The sequence below is a fragment of the Thermobia domestica genome, chromosome 8, assembly GCF_964235325.1.
Source record: "Thermobia domestica chromosome 8, izTheDome1.hap1.1, whole genome shotgun sequence".
Lineage (NCBI taxonomy): Eukaryota > Metazoa > Arthropoda > Insecta > Zygentoma > Lepismatidae > Thermobia > Thermobia domestica.
Window position 1 is genome coordinate 286,360,817 of NC_137461.1, and position 25,249 is coordinate 286,386,065.

The 25,249-nt window shown below is 36.3% G+C and overlaps 1 protein-coding gene across 4 annotated transcripts in view; it reads left to right on the plus strand.

Annotated features, from left to right (window-relative positions):
• LOC145693670 (uncharacterized) overlaps positions 1-25,249 on the plus strand; it is a 288,303-nt gene that overhangs the window by 229,276 nt on the left and 33,778 nt on the right. For all 4 annotated transcript variants that reach the window (XM_081769905.1, XM_081769906.1, XM_081769907.1 and 1 more), the window contains exons 5-9: positions 13,026-13,119; positions 14,554-14,730; positions 15,384-15,551; positions 19,175-19,736; positions 24,572-24,752. In XM_081769905.1, the coding sequence (XP_081626031.1) occupies positions 13,026-13,119; positions 14,554-14,730; positions 15,384-15,551; positions 19,175-19,736; positions 24,572-24,752 (1,182 nt within the window). The remainder of the gene's footprint in view (positions 1-13,025; positions 13,120-14,553; positions 14,731-15,383; positions 15,552-19,174; positions 19,737-24,571; positions 24,753-25,249) is intronic.

A 25,249-nucleotide genomic window follows, 5' to 3' on the forward strand; every position in this document is an offset into this window, starting at 1 on the left:
TTTTTTCACTTGGTTAGATATACTCACCTCAGGTAAGTAGACAGAAACAAATGGAAAAGGAAGGGAAATGAAGGTCTTGAAAGTAAAACGAATACAAATTTACCAGTCTTCAGAAGATACTGTCTACAATGCAGTGAGCAGAGTGGGTCGGTAGATTAGACTGAGTCGGTGGGTCGCAGTGGGTCATGATGGGTGGTGGGTCACAGTGGGTCATGGTAGGTGGTGGGTCGCAGCGGGTCATGGCGGGTGGTGGGTCGCAGTGGGTCATGGTGGGTGGTGGGTCACGGTAGGTCACATGCTGTTGACCCACAACTCACTGAACCATTCAGAAAACTTGACCCACTTGACCCACCGACCCACTCCATCTCTGCACCGCTTCTCACGACTAACGCTCTAGTCGCATTGGAATACCGCTATTCATGATCAACGCTCTAGTCGCACTGAAATACCTCTTCTCATGACCAACGCTCTAGTCGCACTGGAACATCGCTTCTCATGACCAACACTCTAATTGCACTGGAACATCGCTTCTCATGACCAACACTCTAATTGCACTGAAATACCGCTTGTCATAACCAACGCTCTAGTCACACTGGAATACCACTTCTCATGACCAACGCTCTAATCGCATTGGAATGCCGCTTTTCATGATCAACGCTCTAGTCGCACTGAAATACCTCTTCTCAGACCAACGCTCTAGTCACACTGGTACACCGCTTCTCATGACCAACATTCTAATTGCACTGGAATACCGCTTCTCACGACTAACGCTCTAGTCGCATTGGAATACCGCTTTTCATGATCAACGCTCTACTCGCACTGAAATACCTCTTCTCATGACCATCGCTCTAGTCGCACCGGAACACCGCTCCTCATGACCAACGCTCTAGTTGCACTGGAATATCGCTTCTCATTACCAACGCTCTAGTTGCACTGGAATACTGCTTCTCATGACTAACTCTCTAGTCGCATTGGAATACCGCTTTTCGCGAGATCAGCAAAGTCAAACAGTGCAGAATCTGGTCAAAGGAAAAGTGGATGACCGTTCGTACTCACCAGATGGTATTAGCATAGCGGCTTTCACTGCACGTCGTGAGGACAATTGGGGAGCTACCCGAAGAAAAGAAGCAACTGGTCTACAAAACCATTATTAACGACAAGGGGATCCGGCGTGCTGACCACACATCACCCCAAAGGCGTGAGTGCCACAAGGCAGCTGGTAGACCCTGGCCCTGTAAGGAGTGTCGCGGAAGAATTTTTTAAAATACTCATATACACGGAGCTATTGAGCATCATAGATTCAATACAGTAGGCTGTGATTTAAAAAAAAAAATTTAATTAAAATTAATATATTGGAAGACGTGTGTTAGGGGATCCGCAGTCTACGTCGTGCTTCAAGAATTGCGCCTTTAGCCTCTCTTGTGTTTTCGGCAATGAGATGAATAGTGACACTGATAATGCTATTTTAAGTCCAAATTGAGCCCTCATTAGCACTCCTGGGAAGTGGAACGGGGTGAGATGTTAAAATAATCGAAAATGGCCGATATTAGCATCGAATCCACCGTTTCAGGATTCATTGTGACAAGCCAGATGATATTAAAACCCAAGGTTAATTGAAGGGATAAGTTAATTCTAGCAGCCCTAGGGTTTGGGGGGGCTTGAGTCGAAGACATTATCGAAAAGGATCGATATTAGAGTTGAATAAATAGTTTTCAGGGTCGCTCAGATGAATAGTGGCACACTTTTGAAGTCCAAGCTTAGTCCCCATCGACATCAAGATAAGAAGGAGTGAAAAGTAAAATGTCCAAAATGACCCAGATTAGTGTCGCTAAGTAGATTGGTGACAGTCTTGATGATATTTTAGCTCAAGTTATGTCAATAACGGGCATGTCAACTAGCCCAGGAACTGACAAGGATACCGCCGAAGGCGTTCCCTGTTATTGTGTATTCAATTCATCTCTTGATTTTCTGACAGGTACAATGCCGAAGGCGTTGCTCATCGTCTTGAATTAAAGACTTGGAAGGAATGGGATCGAAAACGACCGATAGTGCCTGGTCTACAAAGTTTCTTTACAGATTTTTACATTGAAAATTCATTGGGTTGTATTTTTTTAATTCACACATGACACACCGTGCCTGTGCCGTGACCTGACAAGCCACCTTGAGGAGAAATCAGCCCGGTTATGGCTCATTGGCGGCGATCCTTCGGTTTTCTTCGGACCACACGAAGCGACACGAAGTTGACCAGAACCAAGGAAAATGATGTAGAAAGCAGTAGTGGCACGGCATGGTGTGTACAATTGGTCGCGGCACGGACGAAATATGGCAGTGGAGTACCAGGACATGACACACTGTGTGTGAATTAACCTTTAGTGTAGATCCCATAGTTTTCGGAGTCGCTGAGATAAATAATAATACTCCCGGTAGCATTTAAGTCCAAGTTTATCTCCCGTTGTCATGGAAGTTGAGGAGCGAGATGTCGATAAGGTTCTCAGTTTCTCACCTGTATTCCAGCGTTTCCAGAATTCTGGTTTTAATGCGGAAGGGAGGATTTTTTTTTTTTTTTTTTTTTTTGTAATTGTTTTCGTAATATTGAAATGTACGTTGTCTGTTGTTTGTGATCATTTCATGGGTAAATGGCTGACTTATTTGAAATGAATTTTGTAATGTAGTTAGTACCTACCTCAAGCTGGTTACTTTGATTAAAGGCCGTATCCTAAGGGAATTAAGGGTTCGAATTTATGCCAAGAATAAAATACAGGGTGCTTTAAAATACCTGATACCTGAAAAAATACCTGATTTTAAAAGTCTATATGTATTGATAAAAACATACTACAAAAATGGGATACATTGCAAAATGCTCACAAAATCTTCAAGTTTTAGTTATTCTAATACAAATGTTCTATGTGTCCACCACCAGCAACACGAACAACATCAAGACGATATCTGAATTCCACAAATTTCATCGGAAGTGCAAGGCCGGTCTGGACTCTTACCTTTGCACAAACATCCTGTCTATTCAAATTGGCGATGCAAAGCGACGAATGTTTTTTTGTGTGCAGGTGGATCAATGCCAGAACGCCGGCGAAAAGAAAGCTAGACCGAAATCATTGACTGTCTTTGCAAACTGCAGCACACAAAACACCCTCCCTTGAGCGGACACCATCTTACTTTTGACTGACCGCAAACTGAGAAGACGCATTGACTGACATCTAACGGCGATTTTCTGAAACTAAGCCACGCCCATTCAAACAACACTCATTTCCTTGCCGCCATGTCCCATGTTCCGTAATTACTTCCGTCCAAAATCAGGTCATTCGTTTTGAAAGACGGTGTACACTATGAGTTTGCCTCATTACACTTTCATTAAAGTAGTATCCAAAGAGAAGACAAAGAGGGTTCAAGTGAGTAGTAATGGCATGACTTGGCCGAAGTTTGGACTTTGACCCCGACCTTTGTGACGTCATAGGTCAAAGGTCAATGACCTTAGCCCGGGGTCAATGACCTAGGGGTACCTAGGACCACCCCCTCTAAATTTTGGCAGGGGTACCTTGGCCCACCCCCTAAATTTTGGCAGGGGTACATAGGACCACCCCCCTTAAATTTTGGAAATTGCCAAATCTAAAAATTGGGTGTGGTAGCCTAGGACCATAGTATGTACCTCTATCAGTATAGGGGGTCTATGTCGTTCCCTTTCATGGGTAAAAAATTGCCAAAAATTGAATTTTCGGGGGTTTTTGACCTAATTTATCTCCTTGGATGAGGTGTTTTTACCCTATATGTCTATATGGGCGTATACAGGGGTCCATTACCTTTCATAAGACATGGGTATATTAATGCACCCCTTGAAAATTTTGGGAGGGGTACCTTGGCCCACCCCTTAAATTTTGGAAATTGCCCAATTTAAACATTGGGTATTATAGTACAGGACCCTAATATGTATCATGATAAATTTGGGTGGTCCACCTCGTTCCCTTTTAGGGGTACAAAATTGCCAAAAATATAAACGTAAGCAATACGTTATACCACGTGTTTGGTTTTCGGCCTAATTTATCTCCTTGGATGAGGTCCTATTACCTTATATAGTTATAAGGGCGTATACAGGGGGTCCATTCCCTTTCATAAGACATAGGTATATTAATGCACCCCTTGAAAAATTTGGGAGGGGTACCTTGGCCCACCCCTTAAATTTTGGAAATTGCCAAATCTAAAAATTGGGTGTGGTAGCCTAGGACCATAGTATGTACCTCTATCAGTATTGGGGGTCTATGTCGTTCCCTTTCATGTGTAAAAAAATTGCCAAAAAATTCAAATTTCGGGGGTTTTTGACCTAATTTATCCCCTTTGATGAAGTGTTTTTACCCTATATGGTTATATGGGCGTATACAGGGGTCCATTAGCTTTCATAACATATGGGTATATTAATGCACCCCTTGAAAAATTTGGGAGGGGTACCTTGGCCCACCCCTTAAGTTTTGGAAATTGCCCAATTTAAACATTTGGTATTATAGTATAGGACGCTAATATGGATCACTATAAATTTGGGTGGTCCACCTCGTTCCCTTTTAGGGGTACAAAATTGCCAAAATATAAACGTAAGCAATACGTTATACCACGTGTTTTGTTTCGACCTAAGTTATCCCTTTGATGAGGTGTTTTTACCCTATATGGTTATATGGGCGTATACAGGGGTCCATTACCTTTCATAAGACATGGGTATATTAATGCACCCCTTTAAAAATTTGGGGGGGGGTACCTTGGCCCACCCCTTCATTTTTAGAAATTGCCCAATTTAAACATTTGGTATTATAGTATAGGACGCTAATATGGATCACTATAAATTTGGGTGGTCCACCTCGTTCCCTTTTAGGTGTACAAAATTGCCAAATTTTAGTACAACCACGTGTTTGGTTCTTAACCTAATTTATCTCCTTGGATGAGGTCCTATTACCTTATATGGTTATATGGTCATGTATAGGTGTTCATTCCCTATCATAAGACATAGGTACATTGGTGCACCCCTTTAAATTTTTAGGAGGGGGTACCCTGGCCCACCCCTTCAATTTCAGAAATTCTCCAATTTAAGCATTTGGTATTATAGTACAGGACCTCATTATGTATCATGATAAATTTGGATGGTCCATCTCGTTCCCTTTCATGGGTACGAAATTGCCAAATTTAGGTACAACCACGTGTTTGGTTTTTGATTTAATTTATTCCCTTGGATGAGGTCCTATTACCTTATATGGTTATATGGTCATGTATAGGGGTCCATTTCCTATCATAAGACATAGGTACATTTTTGCACGCCTTTAAATTTTTTGGGAGAGGTACCTTCGCCCACCCCTTTAATTTTGGAAATTGTTCAATTTAAACATTTGGTATTACAGTATAGGACCCTAATATGGATCACTATAAATTTGGGTGGTCCACCTCGTTCCCTTTTTAGGGGTACAAAATTGCCAAAATATAAACGTAAGCAATACGTTGTACCACGTGTTTGGTTTTTGACCTAATTTATCTCCTTGGATGAGGTCCTATTACCTTATATGGTTATATTGTAATGTATAGGTGTTCATTTCCTATCATAAGACATAGGTACATTGGTGCATCCCTTTCAATTTTAGGAGAGGTACGTACCTTGGCCCGCCCCCTTAAATTTTGGAATTTTTTTGATTTAAGCATTCGGTATTATAGTACAGGACCTTAATATGTATCATGATAAATTTGGATGGTCCACATCGTCCACTTTCATGGGTACGAAATTGCCAAAATATAAACGTAAGCAATACGTTGTACCACGTGTTTGACATTTTGACCCAATTTATCTCTTGGATGAGGTCCTATTACCTTATATGTTTATATGGTTATGTATAGGGGTCTATTCCCTATCATAAGACATAGGTACATTTGTGCACCCCTTTAAAATTTATTAGGGGTACCTTGGCCCATCCCTTAAATTTTAGAAATTGCTCATTTTATATATTTGGTATTATAGTACTGGACCCTAACATGTATTATGATAAATTTGGGTGGTTTACCTCGTTTCTCTTTCATGGGTACATGTTATATGGGTATGTACAGAGGTTTATTACCTTTATATGTTTATGTTCCCTTTTAAATTTGGGGAATTATCAAATAACAAAATTCGGTAAACCTTTTTCTAGGACCCATTGTAGATGTTGGTGTTCCTCTTATGGCCAAATATTCAAAATTTAAAGGTTATTGACCGGCTTTATTATTGAATAAGTACAGGATTTATTACTTTTTCATAACACACAGGTGTATTTGTGTACCAATCTTAAATTTTGGGAGGGGTACATTTCTTATTGTCATATCAATAATTGGTAATGGTTCTTAAAATTGGATAGTATCTCATTCATTGGGTAAATCATTGTGATCACGTGATCAGTTATTGACCTATGATGGAATTAGGAGTCCAGGACATTGGAACATTGAAACTTTGTAGGATAATTTGAGAATTGCGTTATTGGTTTTGGTTATTCCCGCCAAATATAAACGTAAGCAATACGATGTACCACGTGATTGACCTTGATGAGGTAGTGTACAGGGATACATAGCTAACCTTATTGATTCTTATGACTCATAGTCTTAAGGGAATACATGCTACAACACTGACAAAGTTATTGTTGATGCAATTTGATTGGTTGATCACTATCTTTCGTGCAATCTGATTGGCTGATCACTATCTTTCGTGCAATCTGATTGGTTGATGAGTTTCAAATCTTTGCTGCATTCAGTTTTGTTTTAACATTTAAAAAGTTTGAAACTGGTTTATTTTTTCGTTTGATATTTTTAGTTTAAAAATGTTTGTTTCGAAAATTTTTGTTTGAAAATTTTGTTTCAAAATTTTGTTTGAAACTTTTCGTTTGAAATTTTTGTTTGAAAAATTTTTGTTTGAAAATTTTGTTTGAAATTTTTTTTGTAAATTTTTGTTTCAATTTTTTTGTTTAAAATTTTTTCGTTTGAAATTTTTCGTTTCCAAAATTTTTTTTCTGTTTAAAAATTTTTGCTTGAACAGTTTTGTTTGGAAAATTTTGTTTCAAATTTTTTGTTTGAAAATTTTTGTTTGACATTTTGTCGTTTGATATTTTTAGTTTAAAATTTTTTGTTTCGAAATTTTTTTTGTTTGAAATTTTTTTTCGTTTGAAATTTTTCGTTTCCAAATTTTTTCGTTTCAAAATTTTGTTTCAAAGTTTGGTTTGACATTTTTAAAAGTTTTGTGCACTCATTAGTAAAGAACCGGAACTGTTTAGAACTAAAACCTCTGGCAACATTGTGATGCAATAGTACACATCAGAACATGATGCAACGTCATCAGTTTTGCATCATATATAAGTATCGTTCGAGTTAGTATTCATGATAACGTCATCATGGCTACTTGTCTGCAGTTTCTAAACACACGTGATGTGATGAAATCATTTACCAAGATTACTGATTTACAACAGAATGTACCTTATAGAATCTTAGCTAGCCAAAAAATCCCTACAAAGTTTGGATTAAGAGTCGCAGTGAAGCTTGAAAATGATAAGAATATAATTTTACCAGCAAGATATTTTCCCATGGAAGCATCAAAACAAGAAGAACTGCTGCGTTTCTTAAATACTGGATCTGTATCTTTATGTTACAAAGGATTCTTGGGTCGAAGTCATCAACTTGAATTTAGTACACAGCCGGATTCGTCAGCCATTGTGATGAAATCATGAATTCAAACGTCAGCACGTCAGACATAGTTGTATGAATTTGGTTGGTCAGCATGACGTCAGTAACTGTGATGAAATCATGAATTCAAATGTCAGCACATTCCTTTCCAATGACGTGAGCCGTAGTTCTATAAATCAACCAATACCGTGAAATCATTTGAGCAAGTGCTTTTCAGGAGGAAAGATGTGTACTTCTAACGATAAAGAGTTCATCTTCGCAAGCTATTATCCAATAAATATATTTCAAACAAAACATGTGATGATTGGTATCAGTGCTAGAACATTTCAACCAGTAATTCGATTGGGCAAAGCAGAACAATTTGGTGTACAACTGACCTGTGAAGAATGGCAAATATTATGTTCACGAATCGACCAAATGAACGATTATTTTCATGATGAGCTAAATGTGACCATAGTCAAATCATTAGGCTCAAATCATGAAGTGGTGATGCGTACAGTCCTCGAAGAGAAGATGGTGCTGTTACGTAAAAAGAGTACATTCCATGTCCCTCGCAACATGGTGTATCTAACGGAAACAGAATGGAACAAATTCATCAGCGTATTTCAGTGTGTTAAACATGCAGTGGAAGTGTGCAACAAAACAAGTATATTCCTGAAAAAGTACTATTTTGAAAAATGTGTTATGCATATTGTACAACATGTATCTAGATATTGTGATGGTTGTCAACATCGTTCGTGGGTGCATAACTGTATTGATAAACAGTTTATTTGTGATCAAATGGACATTGAGTTTCCACCAATTGATATCGCAATAGACCTTAAAAGACTTCAATTGGAATTAAAATTATATGCTAAAGACAAACTAGTGCAAGAAGTTCAAAATACATTGTATCGACAATATCCAGAACCACTATCTGGTATGGATGTATGTGGAGTGTAATAAAATGATCCATTTCAATGATTTGTGTTTTTTTCATTTCAAGTACAACCCCAGGTTCTGACGTGTACTATTGCACCACAATGTTGTCAAAGGTTTTAGTTCTAAACAGTTCCGGTTCTTTACTAATGAGTGCACAAACTTTTAAAAATGTCAAACAAAAATCTTTCAAACAAAATTTTTGAAACGAAAAAATTTGGAAACAAAATTTTCAAACGAAAAAAATTTCAAACAAAAAAAATTTTGAAACAAAAAATTTTAAACAAAAAAAATTTGGAAACGAAAAATTTCAAAACAAAAATTTTGCAACAAAATTTTCGAACAAAAATTTTCAAACGAAAAATTTTGAAACAAATTTCAAACAAAAATTTCAAACGAAAAAATCTCAAACAAAATTTTGAAACAAAAAAATTTGGAAACGAAAAAATTTTCAAACAAAAAATTTCAAGCAAAAAAATTTCAAACTAAAAAAAATTTACGTTTCACGGTTAACCGTCAAACTTTATCCGGTTTTTAACTATTCGATTAACAAATAAACGGTTTTGATCATATTTATCAGTGAGTGCAAAATGTTGAACGAAACCAAGATTTTTAAATGTTAAACAAAACTTAAAACTGAATACAGCAAAGATTTGAAAATCATCAACCAATCAGATTGCACGAAAGATAGTGATCAACCAATCAGATTGCACGAAAGATAGTGATCAACCAATCAAATTGCATCAACAATAACTTTGTCAGTGTTGTAGCATGTATTCCCTTAAGACTATGAGTCATAAGAATCAATAAGGTTAGCTATGTATCCCTGTACACTACCTCATCAAGGTCAATCACGTGGTACATCGTATTGCTTACGTTTATATTTGGCGGGAATAACCAAAACCAATAACGCAATTCTCAAATTATCCTACAAAGTTTCAATGTTCCAATGTCCTGGACTCCTAATTCCATCATAGGTCAATAACTGATCACGTGATCACAATGATTTACCCAATGAATGAGATACTATCCAATTTTAAGAACCATTACCAATTATTGATATGACAATAAGAAATGTACCCCTCCCAAAATTTAAGATTGGTACACAAATACACCTGTGTGTTATGAAAAAGTAATAAATCCTGTACTTATTCAATAATAAAGCCGGTCAATAACCTTTAAATTTTGAATATTTGGCCATAAGAGGAACACCAACATCTACAATGGGTCCTAGAAAAAGGTTTACCGAATTTTGTTATTTGATAATTCCCCAAATTTAAAAGGGAACATAAACATATAAAGGTAATAAACCTCTGTACATACCCATATAACATGTACCCATGAAAGAGAAACGAGGTAAACCACCCAAATTTATCATAATACATGTTAGGGTCCAGTACTATAATACCAAATATATAAAATGAGCAATTTCTAAAATTTAAGGGATGGGCCAAGGTACCCCTAATAAATTTTAAAGGGGTGCACAAATGTACCTATGTCTTATGATAGGGAATAGACCCCTATACATAACCATATAAACATATAAGGTAATAGGACCTCATCCAAGAGATAAATTGGGTCAAAATGTCAAACACGTGGTACAACGTATTGCTTACGTTTATATTTTGGCAATTTCGTACCCATGAAAGTGGACGATGTGGACCATCCAAATTTATCATGATACATATTAAGGTCCTGTACTATAATACCGAATGCTTAAATCAAAAAAATTCCAAAATTTAAGGGGGCGGGCCAAGGTACGTACCTCTCCTAAAATTGAAAGGGATGCACCAATGTACCTATGTCTTATGATAGGAAATGAACACCTATACATTACAATATAACCATATAAGGTAATAGGACCTCATCCAAGGAGATAAATTAGGTCAAAAACCAAACACGTGGTACAACGTATTGCTTATGTTTATATTTTGGCAATTTTGTACCCCTAAAAAGGGAACGAGGTGGACCACCCAAATTTATAGTGATCCATATTAGGGTCCTATACTGTAATACCAAATGTTTAAATTGAACAATTTCCAAAATTAAAGGGGTGGGCGAAGGTACCTCTCCCAAAAAATTTAAAGGCGTGCAAAAATGTACCTATGTCTTATGATAGGAAATGGACCCCTATACATGACCATATAACCATATAAGGTAATAGGACCTCATCCAAGGGAATAAATTAAATCAAAAACCAAACACGTGGTTGTACCTAAATTTGGCAATTTCGTACCCATGAAAGGGAACGAGATGGACCATCCAAATTTATCATGATACATAATGAGGTCCTGTACTATAATACCAAATGCTTAAATTGGAGAATTTCTGAAATTGAAGGGGTGGGCCAGGGTACCCCCTCCTAAAAATTTAAAGGGGTGCACCAATGTACCTATGTCTTATGATAGGGAATGAACACCTATACATGACCATATAACCATATAAGGTAATAGGACCTCATCCAAGGAGATAAATTAGGTTAAGAACCAAACACGTGGTTGTACTAAAATTTGGCAATTTTGTACACCTAAAAGGGAACGAGGTGGACCACCCAAATTTATAGTGATCCATATTAGCGTCCTATACTATAATACCAAATGTTTAAATTGGGCAATTTCTAAAAATGAAGGGGTGGGCCAAGGTACCCCCCCCCCAAATTTTTAAAGGGGTGCATTAATATACCCATGTCTTATGAAAGGTAATGGACCCCTGTATACGCCCATATAACCATATAGGGTAAAAACACCTCATCAAAGGGATAACTTAGGTCGAAACAAAACACGTGGTATAACGTATTGCTTACGTTTATATTTTGGCAATTTTGTACCCCTAAAAGGGAACGAGGTGGACCACCCAAATTTATAGTGATCCATATTAGCGTCCTATACTATAATACCAAATGTTTAAATTGGGCAATTTCCAAAACTTAAGGGGTGGGCCAAGGTACCCCTCCCAAATTTTTCAAGGGGTGCATTAATATACCCATATGTTATGAAAGCTAATGGACCCCTGTATACGCCCATATAACCATATAGGGTAAAAACACTTCATCAAAGGGGATAAATTAGGTCAAAAACCCCCGAAATTTGAATTTTTTGGCAATTTTTTTACACATGAAAGGGAACGACATAGACCCCCAATACTGATAGAGGTACATACTATGGTCCTAGGCTACCACACCCAATTTTTAGATTTGGCAATTTCCAAAATTTAAGGGGTGGGCCAAGGTACCCCTCCCAAATTTTTCAAGGGGTGCATTAATATACCTATGTCTTATGAAAGGGAATGGACCCCCTGTATACGCCCTTATAACTATATAAGGTAATAGGACCTCATCCAAGGAGATAAATTAGGCCGAAAACCAAACACGTGGTATAACGTATTGCTTACGTTTATATTTTTGGCAATTTTGTACCCCTAAAAGGGAACGAGGTGGACCACCCAAATTTATCATGATACATATTAGGGTCCTGTACTATAATACTCAATGTTTAAATTGGGCAATTTCCAAAATTTAAGGGGTGGGCCAAGGTACCCCTCCCAAAATTTTCAAGGGGTGCATTAATATACCTATGTCTTATGAAAGGGAATGGACCCCCTGTATACGCCCTTATAACTATATAAGGTAATAGGACCTCATCCAAGGAGATAAATTAGGCCGAAAACCAAACACGTGGTATAACGTATTGCTTACGTTTATATTTTTGGCAATTTTGTACCCCTAAAAGGGAACGAGGTGGACCACCCAAATTTATCATGATACATATTAGGGTCCTGTACTATAATACCCAATGTTTAAATTGGGCAATTTCCAAAATTTAAGGGGTGGGCCAAGGTACCCCTCCCAAAATTTTCAAGGGGTGCATTAATATACCCATGTCTTATGAAAGGTAATGGACCCCTGTATACGCCCATATAGACATACAGGGTAAAAACACCTCATCCAAGGAGATAAATTAGGTCAAAAACCCCCGAAAATTCAATTTTTGGCAATTTTTTACCCATGAAAGGGAACGACATAGACACCCTATACTGATAGAGGTACATACTATGGTCCTAGGCTACCACACCCAATTTTTAGATTTGGCAATTTCCAAAATTTAAGGGGGGTGGTCCTATGTACCCCTGCCAAAATTTAGGGGGTGGGCTATGGTACCCCTGCCAAAATTTAGAGGGGGTGGTCCTAGGTACCCCTAGGTCATTGACCCCGGGCTAAGGTCATTGACCTTTGACCTATGACGTCACAAAGGTCGGGGTCAAAGTCCAAAGTTAGGCCAAGTCATGCGATTACTACTAAGTGTTTTCCATAAACCTCTTCTCCCCGTGCAAAGAACGGGCTTTTCAGCTAATATTAATATAAAGAATGTAAAAATTCTTTAATATTTTCGAATTCTTCTCTAAGTTTACTTTTTCTCTGATTGTAGGAATTCTCAAAAGGCAAAATTACGAAGCATTCTTCATTACTTTGACCAACTACAAACAACAGAGCCGAGAGGAAATGTCTCGTTTTCTAGACATGTAAGTATTAAGCACCTGACTTAAGCAAGCTATTACTTACATACAGTAATAAGCTTAAGTGAGTTAAGTACTTACATACAATAATAAGCTTAAGTGAGTTAATTACTTACATACAACAATAAGCTTAAATGAGTTAATAACTTACATATAATAATAAGCTTAAGTGAGTTAATTACCTACATACAGTAATAAACTTAAGTGAGTTAATTACACACAGTAATAAGCTTAAGTAAGTTAATTATTTACATACAACAATAAGCTTAAGTGAGTTAACTACTTACATACAACAATAAGCTTAAGTGATTAATTACTTGCATACAACAATAAGCTTAAGTAAATTAATTACTTACATACAACAATAAGCTTATGTGAGTTAATTACTTACAACAATAAGCTTAAGTGAGTTAATTACTTACATACAATAAGCTAAAGTGAGTTAATTACTTACAACAATAAGCTTAAGTGAGTTAATTACTTACATACAATAAGCTTAAGTGGGTTAATTACTTACAACAATAAGCTTAAGTGAGTTAATTACTTACAACAATAAGCTTAAATGAGTTAATTACTTACATGCAACAATAAGCTTAAGTGAGTTAATTTCTTACATAAAACAATGACCTTAAGTGAGTTAATTTCTTACAAACAACAATGACCTTAAGTGAGTTAAGTACTTACATACAACAATAAGCTTGTGAGTTAATTACTTACATAAGTAATAAGCTTAAATGAGTTAATTACTTACATACAATAATAAGCTTAAGTAAGTGTAGAGCTAAACCATTCCTTCCCCTCCCCCTCAATATTTGTATCTTAATGACGAACCTCCGTCGTCTTGGATTTGTGTAGCGTAATAAAGGATGTCTCATAAAGAACGTAACTTTCGAAATATTTACCTTTCTGTTCCAGTGAGTTGGCAGCACTGAACATTATACACTTTTCATCTGTTGTCCTTATGGTTAGTAGTCATGGAGCGACGAATAGCGCATTATTGTCATCTGTTTTTTGTATCGGTAGGAATGGAACGCTTCGCAACGGAACAGTGTGTTCTCATAGTGACCGTCATAGTTATCCGTCGTGAAGCGTTCCATTTCTATCCATACAAAAAACAGATGACAATGATGTGCTATTCGGCGCCCCATGACTACTAACCACAAAGACAACAGATGAAAAGCGCGTAACGTTCAGTAGTGCCAACTTACTAGAACAGAAATGGCGGCATTTCAAAAGTTGACTTTATTTGTGAGTACAATTTATCCTTTCTTAAACGAGCTACAGCTCTGTTACAGAATCCATAAACAATAAATAATAATTAAACAGTTTTGTGGTGTTTCTTGATGTCTGTCATTGCTCCTTCTAAGAACTCGGGCTGACTACAGGCTTGTGCTGTCCTCTAAGTACCTCGTGTTTATGTTTCTCCACTCTTTTGTCTAGGTAATGACTGGAAAGGAGTGGTTGACCATCGAGGATTGGTTGGAATGTGGACGCCCACTTTGCCCTGTTCTCATACGTCACGAAGGACGCCTGGAGAGGGCAGAACCTTGGGCCCTGCAAGTTTGTTTCGTTCACAGTAGAGTAGGCGGTGACATTCTTGGTTCTGGAGTATCTCAGGTAATATTCTTAGCCAATAAACTCTGAAATTTACATTAATTTCAATTACAAAAGAACCTCGTCCATTTTGTGCAAGTTGATATAAATTGCACGGAAGATTATTAGACAATTTGTGTTGGTGTCATGAGTATCGAGTAATCGGTGGGGGTTCTTCAGGAAAATCACATTTGTATTTTTTTTTTTTTTGCTACAAACTAAGGGAAGACATTTTACACAGTGACTACCAACGGATATAGCTACGCAGCAATGTATACAAACATAAAATAATTGCTTCCTTCCTAGTTAGGCCACGAACTTTCCAATCCACCCTCGTATATGTCTTTGCAATACGACACCAATCACCCTACATAAGATAAGTCCGTTTCTTACCCTTTCACCCTAAAATCCTTTTGTTAGCACACGTTCACTTCAACTACATAGGTAGTTTTCTGTATAATAAATTCGGCTAAACACGAATTCCTATTTCATCAAAGATGCCCAATTGCCCAAAAATGCAATACTTTAGTAGTATAAGACATTCTGCGAAAAAGGAAAATACGGGCTTAGTTTACCCCTACACATTAACCTATGTTGTATTACTTAAAATTCAAAACTAATATGTCCAAATTTGTCAATACTATTGTTAATATTGGAAATGTTTATTTTTCTTTTAGGAAAGTGTCCAGTTTTCAACTCATCCAGAGATGTTAGCTGTGTTACCTTCAATGGAGTCGCTTGAAGACAATGAAGTGCTGAAAATTCGTGGTTTGCATCAAGTGGGCAATATTGCAGATATTAAAAACAAAGCTGTGTTCGAACCAAGAAAGCCACCTCATCCGTTGGTACAGTATTCTACTGTATCAAAGCTTCTTTTTTGTTTTATTTTACTTGATTTTTTTTAAAGTTTGACATAGTATAAGCCTGAGATATTTTCTTTGCAATATGTGGAGAAAGAGATTTCAAACCACATAACACTTAAACCGCATAACGCATTACTAAAATGAGACATTCGCAGTTAGTACATTACAAGAAAGAAAACAGCGCACTCAATTTGAAATCTGATGAATAATTTTTGGGATGTGACAAGCATTTTGCTTAAAAATTCGTCAACTGAGGAAGGTGATAGCATTCATTGAAACGTTTTGGCTAATAATAATAATAATAATAATAATGATAATAATAATAATAATAATAATAATAATAATAATAATAATAATAATAATAATACGACTCATTCTTTTAGCTTAATAATTCGTAATATTGTTGATTTTTAATTATTCTGAATAAACGTTTGCAAGGTAGTAACAAATCTGGAAAATCGGGAAAAGTCAGGGAATATGAAAAGACCGGGTATAGTTAGCGAATTCCGCTAAGAGTCAGGGAATTTCGATTTGCTAAGAATGAGATTCAAAAGCACTTGAAATGAAAATTTTAAAACGATTTTAAATGTGGTTCAGTGCTTTTTTATATTTATTTAATAGGCAACTTCAAACTTAGAAACTTATCTTAGGATTAGTGCATAGCTTGCATTTTGTTATGTCTCTCATTGTAATGTCTTAATTTTGGGCGATTATTTTATGTTAATATTATACTTATATTACCTGTTTCTCCATACTTGTAAACGATCATAAACAAAATCACAACAATTAAACAGCATTGATTTGCTGCTAAGTAACTGAAGCATGTACTCTTACGTACAATAGTTCATCGCAAGAAGTATATTTTTATTGTAAAACAACTATACAAATTAAGACAGTATAGTGAATCAAAATAACATGATAGAAATTACGTAACAGTATTGCAATTAAGTAGTATTTGTAAATAAACCAAATATTATGTGCTGCAATTAAGTAGTATTTGTAAATAAACCAAGTATTATGTGCATGCACTTGGAATAATAGACTTTCTCCTGGATCACGTTAAGGTGGATCATTAAGTGTTCTTGGTGCTATGCTAAAAACTGCTTGAATAATGCGGCGTTGCAAGATAGTGTCGAGTGTTAACTGATGCCATATAATAAAAGGAGTAATCATGGAATTCTGCTTGGATACTTACTGGAGAAATTAGTTTTTGACTCTCACCGTAATTCCTCTTCAACGTTAGAATCCAGGAATTTTCTTACTGTGACTATTACAGTAAACGTACAAATTTGACAACAACGCATTATGGGTTCTACGCAAGTTTCGTCTCAAAAAATCTATTTCCTTAAATGTAAATTAATATTTAAATAAAATGTGAAACATAACACGAAAAACGACCAAACAATATATCTATTTCGTGATAAGATTGTTACTTTAAAATATATTACACATACAAATAAACATTTCATAAAATGGAGCACTTCTAGTAAGATCTAACAGCAAGTGCCATCTTGTGTGTTCATTGAAAAACGAATCAAATATTTTCTTATATTTGTTACATTTTTCGATATTAGGAGACACAACCAAATGAATCAGTGTCTTGTGCTGTAGCTGAAATATTACTCTATCTTATAGTACAATATTTATAATATGTAACGTTTCATTGCGCAGTAGTTAAGGGAATGAGCTAAAATGTGTACTGACTTCCGGGTGGTGATCCACCTTAAATTAAGTGTTCTGCTTTGAAGTTGGGAAGATGGTTGTCGCCTCGTCCCCTGAGTGCTGTGTTAAAACGAAAAGAAAAGAGATCTATATGTGCTAACAAAAACGCTTATGTTAAGTGTATTGATCGCTATAATCAATGCTGGTCAGGAAATTATACGAAAGATAAATATCACTGTTTTGAAAGCAATACGACTCTTCTGCTGCACATTCTCAATCTACACCACCCAAGCTCATCGAATATAATTTGTCCCTCCATCTGTAAGCGTAGCATAAAGCATCATTATCCAATTAGGTTTCTGAGTGGTGGTAGCTTTGTTTATTGCAGTTTGGAAATAAGAGAGAATGTTATATAATATTTGTACAGTATATAAAATAGTTACATAATATTTCGCAAAAGAGTATATGCGTCAGTAGTTCAAAAACAAATCAGCTTGATTTAATTAACACATGGCTTTGTTCATAATCAAATAGAAATAAGACAGAACAGGTAACTTTTTCAATTATCTTTTCATTAATTTAATCTTGAATCATGTTCATCGTATATGTTACGAAATAAAAATAAAATAATTAGAGCCATTTGCGAGAAACTTCTAAAAAAAAACCTAGTAGTCATTGTAAGTAAACTAAACTTTTTAAAATTTTACTATGAGAAATGACAAGCCATATTCGAGGGTTGTTTATTAAATTTGAATGAAAATGGTTAGAAGAAATCTCCCTTCCTTCTCTAGTAAGCTATTCTTTTTGGATATTTCCTACAAATGCAAACAACATATTTCAGGAGTTTTAATAAGGTATTTAGAAACAAAAGTCTTGTGAAATATTTTCCAGAAAATAACAATTTTCGATTTTCACCTTCCAGTAAACCATCCAAAAATATTTTAATACAGGAAGACAATGCAATCTATTCCATTACCCTGAGATGTTTCATATAAATCTTAAGTTTAAAATTTATCTTGGTATTTAGAAGGGTGTGCTCTCTAGGGCTTTGCGCAAATGAACGCAAATAAAAAAAAAACTTTTATTGGCTATGGTATGGGTTACAATGTGTAAACATTTGTTGATATCTCTAAATCAATTGTTTTTCATGACTGCATGTATTTCTTCATTTATGATTATTTATTTATTTATACAGGGTGTTACAAAAACGAGTCACAATATTTTGGGATCAGATTCCTCACATTAAAATAAGAAAAAAGTTCATATAGACCTGTGCTCAAAAGTGGATAGTTTCGGAGTTAAAGAATGCCGAAAACGTGAAACAACTGGACTTTAAAAGTTCATAGCTCCACTACAACGGGACCTATCGTAGTCGGGTCAAGACATCACTGAGGAACTGGTGTGTGAACTATCTAAATATATATGTTTAAGAATGCTCCAGTACTTGCACACCAATTTTTAGAGAGGTAGCTGAGAGTGATCAAGTACTCCCAAACAAACCTCTGAAAATGGTTGTGCAAGTACAGGAGGTTCTGAAAGGTGGATATCTGAATAGTTCACATGCTAGTTCCTCAGTGATGCCTTGACCCGACTACGATCGTCCTATACTACTGGAACTATGGAGATTTAAGTTCTTTTTTTTTTTTCACGTTTTCGGCACTCTATAACTCGAAACTCTTCACTTCCGACTACAGGTCCACATGAATTTGTTTCTTATTTTAATGTGAGCAATCTGTTCCCAAACTATTGTGACACATTTTGCAATACTCTTTGCACCTGTACTATTGTGTACTTACAGACAACCTATTTCAATATTCGATACTCTCGTCCTCAATTTTCTATATTGTTCGATGGACAATAATAGGTGAATATATTTAAAAATTCATTCATATACGGTTGCATTGCTATTTATTTTCTCTTATATATTCTTTTTTTTCTCACAGCGTGACGCGAAGGGACTGGAAGAGAGCAGTGGTATGTGCTGTATGGACGCCGAAGACTATAGTGATTTACCATTGAGACAGTACGAGGAAGACAATATATTACGTGAACTAAACAAGGCATTGTTAGGTTTCCTCCAACCAGAAGCAACCCGTAGGCTGTCTCCTATTGGTGAATCTTTTAGCTCAACGCCACCTGAACAACAGGAAGAAGCCAAAGCACCTGATAAGAGCCTGTTGCATCCGCCAAGTCCACCGGTTGATCGTAGAGGTCGTTTCATCACTCTCGGTTCATCGGGGGAGCAGTTGCCTGTGCACCAACCCTGCCGAGGCCCCGTGAAGATTCCCTCCATTTCACGATCACTCACTACCAATAATAACAACACCGAAAATCGCCGATCTTCAAGTTCGGGACTACTGAAAGGTGGGGGTAGAGCAGCACCTCTTGTGTTCAGTGCTCCAGGTGTGAAACAAAGTTCTGTGTATACTAGTTGTCACTCCGAGTCTTCCGAAGATGAATTTCACAGTGCGAGAACTAGTTTTGAGAAAGAAGAAAAAGAAGAAGGTTTGTAATGTGTTGTGAGTGAAAAAAATAGTTCTTTTTTTTGTCATTTACGGTAGTAGGTATTATTCAGGGAACTCTCGATTCAGCCTTTCGCTTTCAATTTTCCCAGAATACATAGCAGTTGGTGACGTCAAGTGGAGGTATCGCTAAGAATGTTACAAAAGTAGAGGATCTGCTCATACCAGAAAATCGTGAAGCCATAAGTCACAGCCACGCGTATTCTATGATTGGTGATTTTCTTACCTCTGATAGGTTATGGGTAATTTCCTCTCACTTCTATTCGTACACTCATACGTGTAGCAAGTAACCAGTGTACAATATAAAAATAACGAATCTGAAGCAACGACTTAAATAAAAATAAATGACGGACACACTACATGTCTACATATGAAGATTGCAATGTTTTGAGCCAACATATATGGCGGAAACGAGAATAGCCAATCAGACTATGGCAGAAACGAAAGTAGCCAATCAGACTATGGCAGAAACGAAAGTAGCCAATCAGACTATGGCAGAAACGAAAGTAGCCAATCAGACTATGGCAGAAACGAAAGTAGCCAATCAGACTATGGCAGAAACGAAAGTAGCCAATCAGACTATGGCAGAAACGAAAGTAGCCAATCAGACGTGCCAATGCTAGGTTGTGTTTTAGCTTCATTCAATTAATAGGATGAAGATACATATGGACAGTTCCTCTATTTTACAACATCCTTGGATATCCAAGGTATCGTTCAAGAGAACAAATGAAATACTGCATAGGCAATTACGCTAGTTAGTATACTGTTTCAAGATGGACGTAAGCCCCTCTACATGACGTCACGGACAGGGAGCCAATCACAACGCTAAATGTGAACTGGGGATACCTGTTATTTTATATACTTTTGGTACATATCTAGGTACATATGTTTGTAATACTATCTATTACTAACTAGAACACAGATCTATAAGCCCTAAATGGAAAATTCTTTCTGTATAATTCAAAGTTGGGAAAATTATGTTAGTTTCTGGGCAAAATTATGAATTTATATCTTTCGTTAAGACATTAATTATTAAAAATATAGTTAGATTCTATAAAAACAACACTGGATTGCAAAGTATTTGAATATACTCACTTGAGAAAAGATATGTTTCAAAAAAGAATCTTGGGACAATCATAAACCTGAAAAGTTACAGAAAAGTTTTGTACAATTGAAACTTATCTGTCTGTTTCTTATATGTTGAATTGGCATACAAAGTGACAATAGGTTACTGCAAAGGGTATAAATATATATAATAGTTGTTCAATCTAGCAATAAACTGGGTTTATTTATGTAAACATTCTTATTTTTAATACAAATCGAATTTAAATAGCTTTGTTTACAATTTAGTATTCGAAATGAAAAAATGGTACGAAATCTTTCAGTCCTTGTCCCATAATTATGTCTACTAGGCTAAAAGAGGCGGTGGTGATGAGGAATGAAAGAAATAAGAGAAAACGGGAGAACCCTGAGAAAATCCACGCACACGTTTGTCCACCACAAACTCTACTTGGCAAGAGATGGGATCAAAGCAGTGACCCCACGCACCAGAGATGAACGCTCTATTACTAAGCCACCGTGGTCTACAATTTAGTAGGGGAAAGAAGCATGGTGGCTTAGTAGTAGAATACTATTCTCTGATACATGGGCTGGTTCAATATCAACCAGACCATGTTAATTTAGATGGACAATATTGTGTTCTTTGATAGGGTTCTCTCACTTCTTCCGACATCTTAATTCCACAAATTATTTCAATAACGATTCAATTTCATAAACCATTTGTCTTCTTTAACCTAAAGAGCATGCACGTGAAACGTAAAACTAAAAGGAAAATAGGCGTGGCTCATGAGACACCTATAAAAATTAAAGTTTTATTAACTAAAGGAAGCTTTTAATTAAGGAAAGAAAAATATTTAGTGATCAAAGTATGTTAACAAGAATAAGAAAAAGGTAACAATTTTATAATTTATTTGTTGAAGATTATTTTCTAGGTTCATATAGGTAGATCATGAAGTTACTAATAGCAACCAGTATTCAAATTCAAACACACACACACACACGAGTGCAGAATTTTTACCTTTTATCCTCAGCTGATGATCTTTTTTAGTATTATTTTCTTTGCAATATTTCCGTCCACGCAAGGACCGTATTCACGCACATGTTTAACATAAGCCGGAATGTTTTCGTGATTGCATTAGATATAATTCCATACCTGAGAAAGGAAAAAAATGACCCTAAGTGTTTCGTATACACTCCTTCAATTCTACTCAACATTTGTAAGTTCTGTGTCCAAACATTCCAAATGAGATGGGCTTCCTTTATAAAAACCTTTATGTCACTACACGCTGTTACTTAGCCCTTTTCTTGGCAACAAGACTCGTTGCTCAGAAAAAATACTGAATGTGATTTCCGTGTCAAAAAGTTGTAAAATAAGACATAATTGCACAATTTACTTACATGTTTTATTTAGACAAGGCTGTGACGTAATGTATCCTATAGGATATACTGCCAAGAAGAGGGTTAAAATTTGCTCTTAGCATTGTGAAAAAATATAAATTAAATATCACGTACCCTATTGAGTACTTAGAATACTAAGAAAATGTGCTTTTATTCTCTTAATACACAATGGTTAAGGAAGAAGTTGATCAGGTGCCATGTATGGAGTATTGGACTGCATGATTCAGAGACTTGTACGTTATGATAGTTAGACGAGAAATATTTAGAAAGCTTCGGAATATGGTGTTGGAGGAAGATGGGGAAGATAAAACGGACAGAGACAATAACAAATGAAGATATTTGAAAATGGATAAGAGAGAAGCCAGTATCCTTCGTACATATAGGAGACAAATTGGATTGGACATCTTGCGAAGAAATTGTCTTCTTCATACCGCCATAGAAAGAAAAATGGAAGGAAAGTGAGGAGTAGGAAGAACACAACTGATCGGTGATTTGAAAAATATTGGGAGTTAAAAGAGGAAGCTGAAGATCGAGAAACGAACGTAGAAGAAACATTTCCAGGCTCAAACCCAAAAAAAAAACAAAAGGCAGAATACTTAATAATAATAATAATAATAATAATAATAATAATAATAATCAGTTTGAATAGAAGGTAAACGGTGAAATTGACACCTATTCCTAGGACACTGAATCAATTACAAAAGACTGCCTCTCGATATCTTTTATCGTTTTTACTCTATAGAAATCAGTATTGAAACCGGAAATACTACCAAATTTCATCCACTTCTGGTTTCGGTAGAGGGTTGCGGCAGGGGCGGATCCTAGGGGGCAGTGGGTTGTAGTCTGCTACTTAGAACCACATTTAAGAGCTCCCGACTCTGGGATGGATTTTATTTATATATAAAATAAGAGTTTCCTCTTCTGGGGGGAGGGTGCAATCGCCCCGATCATCGCTCCCCTGGATCCGCCCCTGTGTTGTGGATGCTCATAATATGTGCTCTTGTGGTGCCGCATAAGCTGTAAAAAAATCACTTGTCGCTATCTGCTACCGATTTCGTTCTATGGTGATGAATGTTGAAACCGAAAATGGTTGATTTCCACCACTTCCGGTTTGGATAGAAGGATCACTGAGAAGCCGGAATCTGTTCTTGGGGCACTGAATCGGTTGCAAAAATCCAGTTTTCGATATCTCTTACCATTTTCCCTCTGATACCTGTTGACATAGAGACCGACAGATGGATGGAAGGACGGACATAGCCGATCTATAAGAATTCCGACACTTTCGCTTAACAGTTTATATGGTAAATCTAAAAAGCACATTTTTCTTAGCGTTCTGAGTGCTCAATAGGGTAAGTGATATTTAACCCACATTTTTGTACAATGCCTTAACGGAAATTTGAAATATCAGTTAGCGGAAATACAAATGAGTAGAATTGACAATAGTGCGTACTGAATATTTGGAGTCAGTTTTCCTTTTTAATTTTACGGAATTATGCAGGGTGGCCCAAAAGTAGGTATATAGTCCTCTTGCAAAGCATGACATTTTAGTATATTAAGATAATTAGTTTATTTGCTTAGGTCTGCTCTAAGGTTAAGGTATGAGTGAAAAGAGATTAAGAACAAATAATAAAGAAACTAAGTCACTATCTGAATGGATAACAATAAGAAAATTTTATAAAATGTCAGTGCGGAACTGTATACCTACTTTTGGGCCACCATGTATATCTAATATACCGGTAATCAAAAGGAAAGTCTGGCTGGTTTATATCAGACCTGCGCGTGAATACGGTCCCAGAATGGACGGAAATATTGCGAAGAAAATGTCCTAAACAGGGTTATCAGCTGAGAGTACAAGATAAAATTTTGTGTTTAGAACTATGTACCCAAGAGGACACTATTATAATCACATATAGTGGTACTCATTGATATCCAATATCCGTCTCTTTGAGGAAAGACGTGGCGTTTAAAAACCATTTCAACAGCGTATAATAATCTTGAAATTGTGTTCTTTGTAATAACTTGTGATCAAGTCACAAGGCAACAAAAATTATAACAGGATATATTGTATCTAAAGTCAGCTTGAAATATTTTATGCATATCAATGACGTACGTTTAACTGTTATCGTCACCCAAGATTAACAACTGAATATTCAGAATTAGTCTATACTGGTATAGACTACAATCAAGGAATAAGTAGCAATTTGATAAATAATCTCAGAGCAGTAACATACTCGTCAATATTGACAGGAATAAAATCAATTAAATATCGCAGCTTGTGTCCAACTCCACGAGACACTACTCAAGTAAACAAACTTTGACTTTGAAAAAACATGTGCCTAATTTTTCTTTGACTTTTTGTAGAGAAAGAAGGTGCATCTCAGCAATATCACACCGAATTGAATACTCCTGAAAGACGCTCAACATTTGCCGAACGACTGCGTGATGCCTTACGCCGAGAAGCCGAAAGTTCATCTTCACAGGAGTCAGGATACGCAGTAGGGATTAGTGTAGCAGGTTCCGATGTAGATGATCAAGGTATCAGGTAAGATCTTATTTTAGTTTTTTTTTTTTTTTTTTTTTTGTTTTGTTTTTTTTTTTTTCAATTCAAATTGCTTCATCATTTCATATATGTCGTATTAGATTTGTCAAGTTGTAAGCATTTGTTACTTCATAGTATAAAAACAATTTTTCACCGTTTGATAATTTCTTAAATTTAAGAATGCTTCTCTAATTTTTGTGATTTTATTTATGATAACTATCCTTTGGCTAGCTGGGGCTCCGTCCCCAGGTCCCCACATCTTATGTGCGAGCTTTTGCATCCACAGTACATTTCCTGCATTTTCTCTTAATATTTCCTGAATTAAGTAAGCTGGGGGCTTTGCCTACAGACCCCCACATTTGCTCGGCTTACGGATTTACATCTTTTAAACCCACAATTCTACCGAACTTCAAGTTCCTTTTCCTATCTCAACTATCTAAAAATAAGATTTTGCATCCCCCAAAAAACAACGCCTATTTAAATAACACGGGGATTTCTTC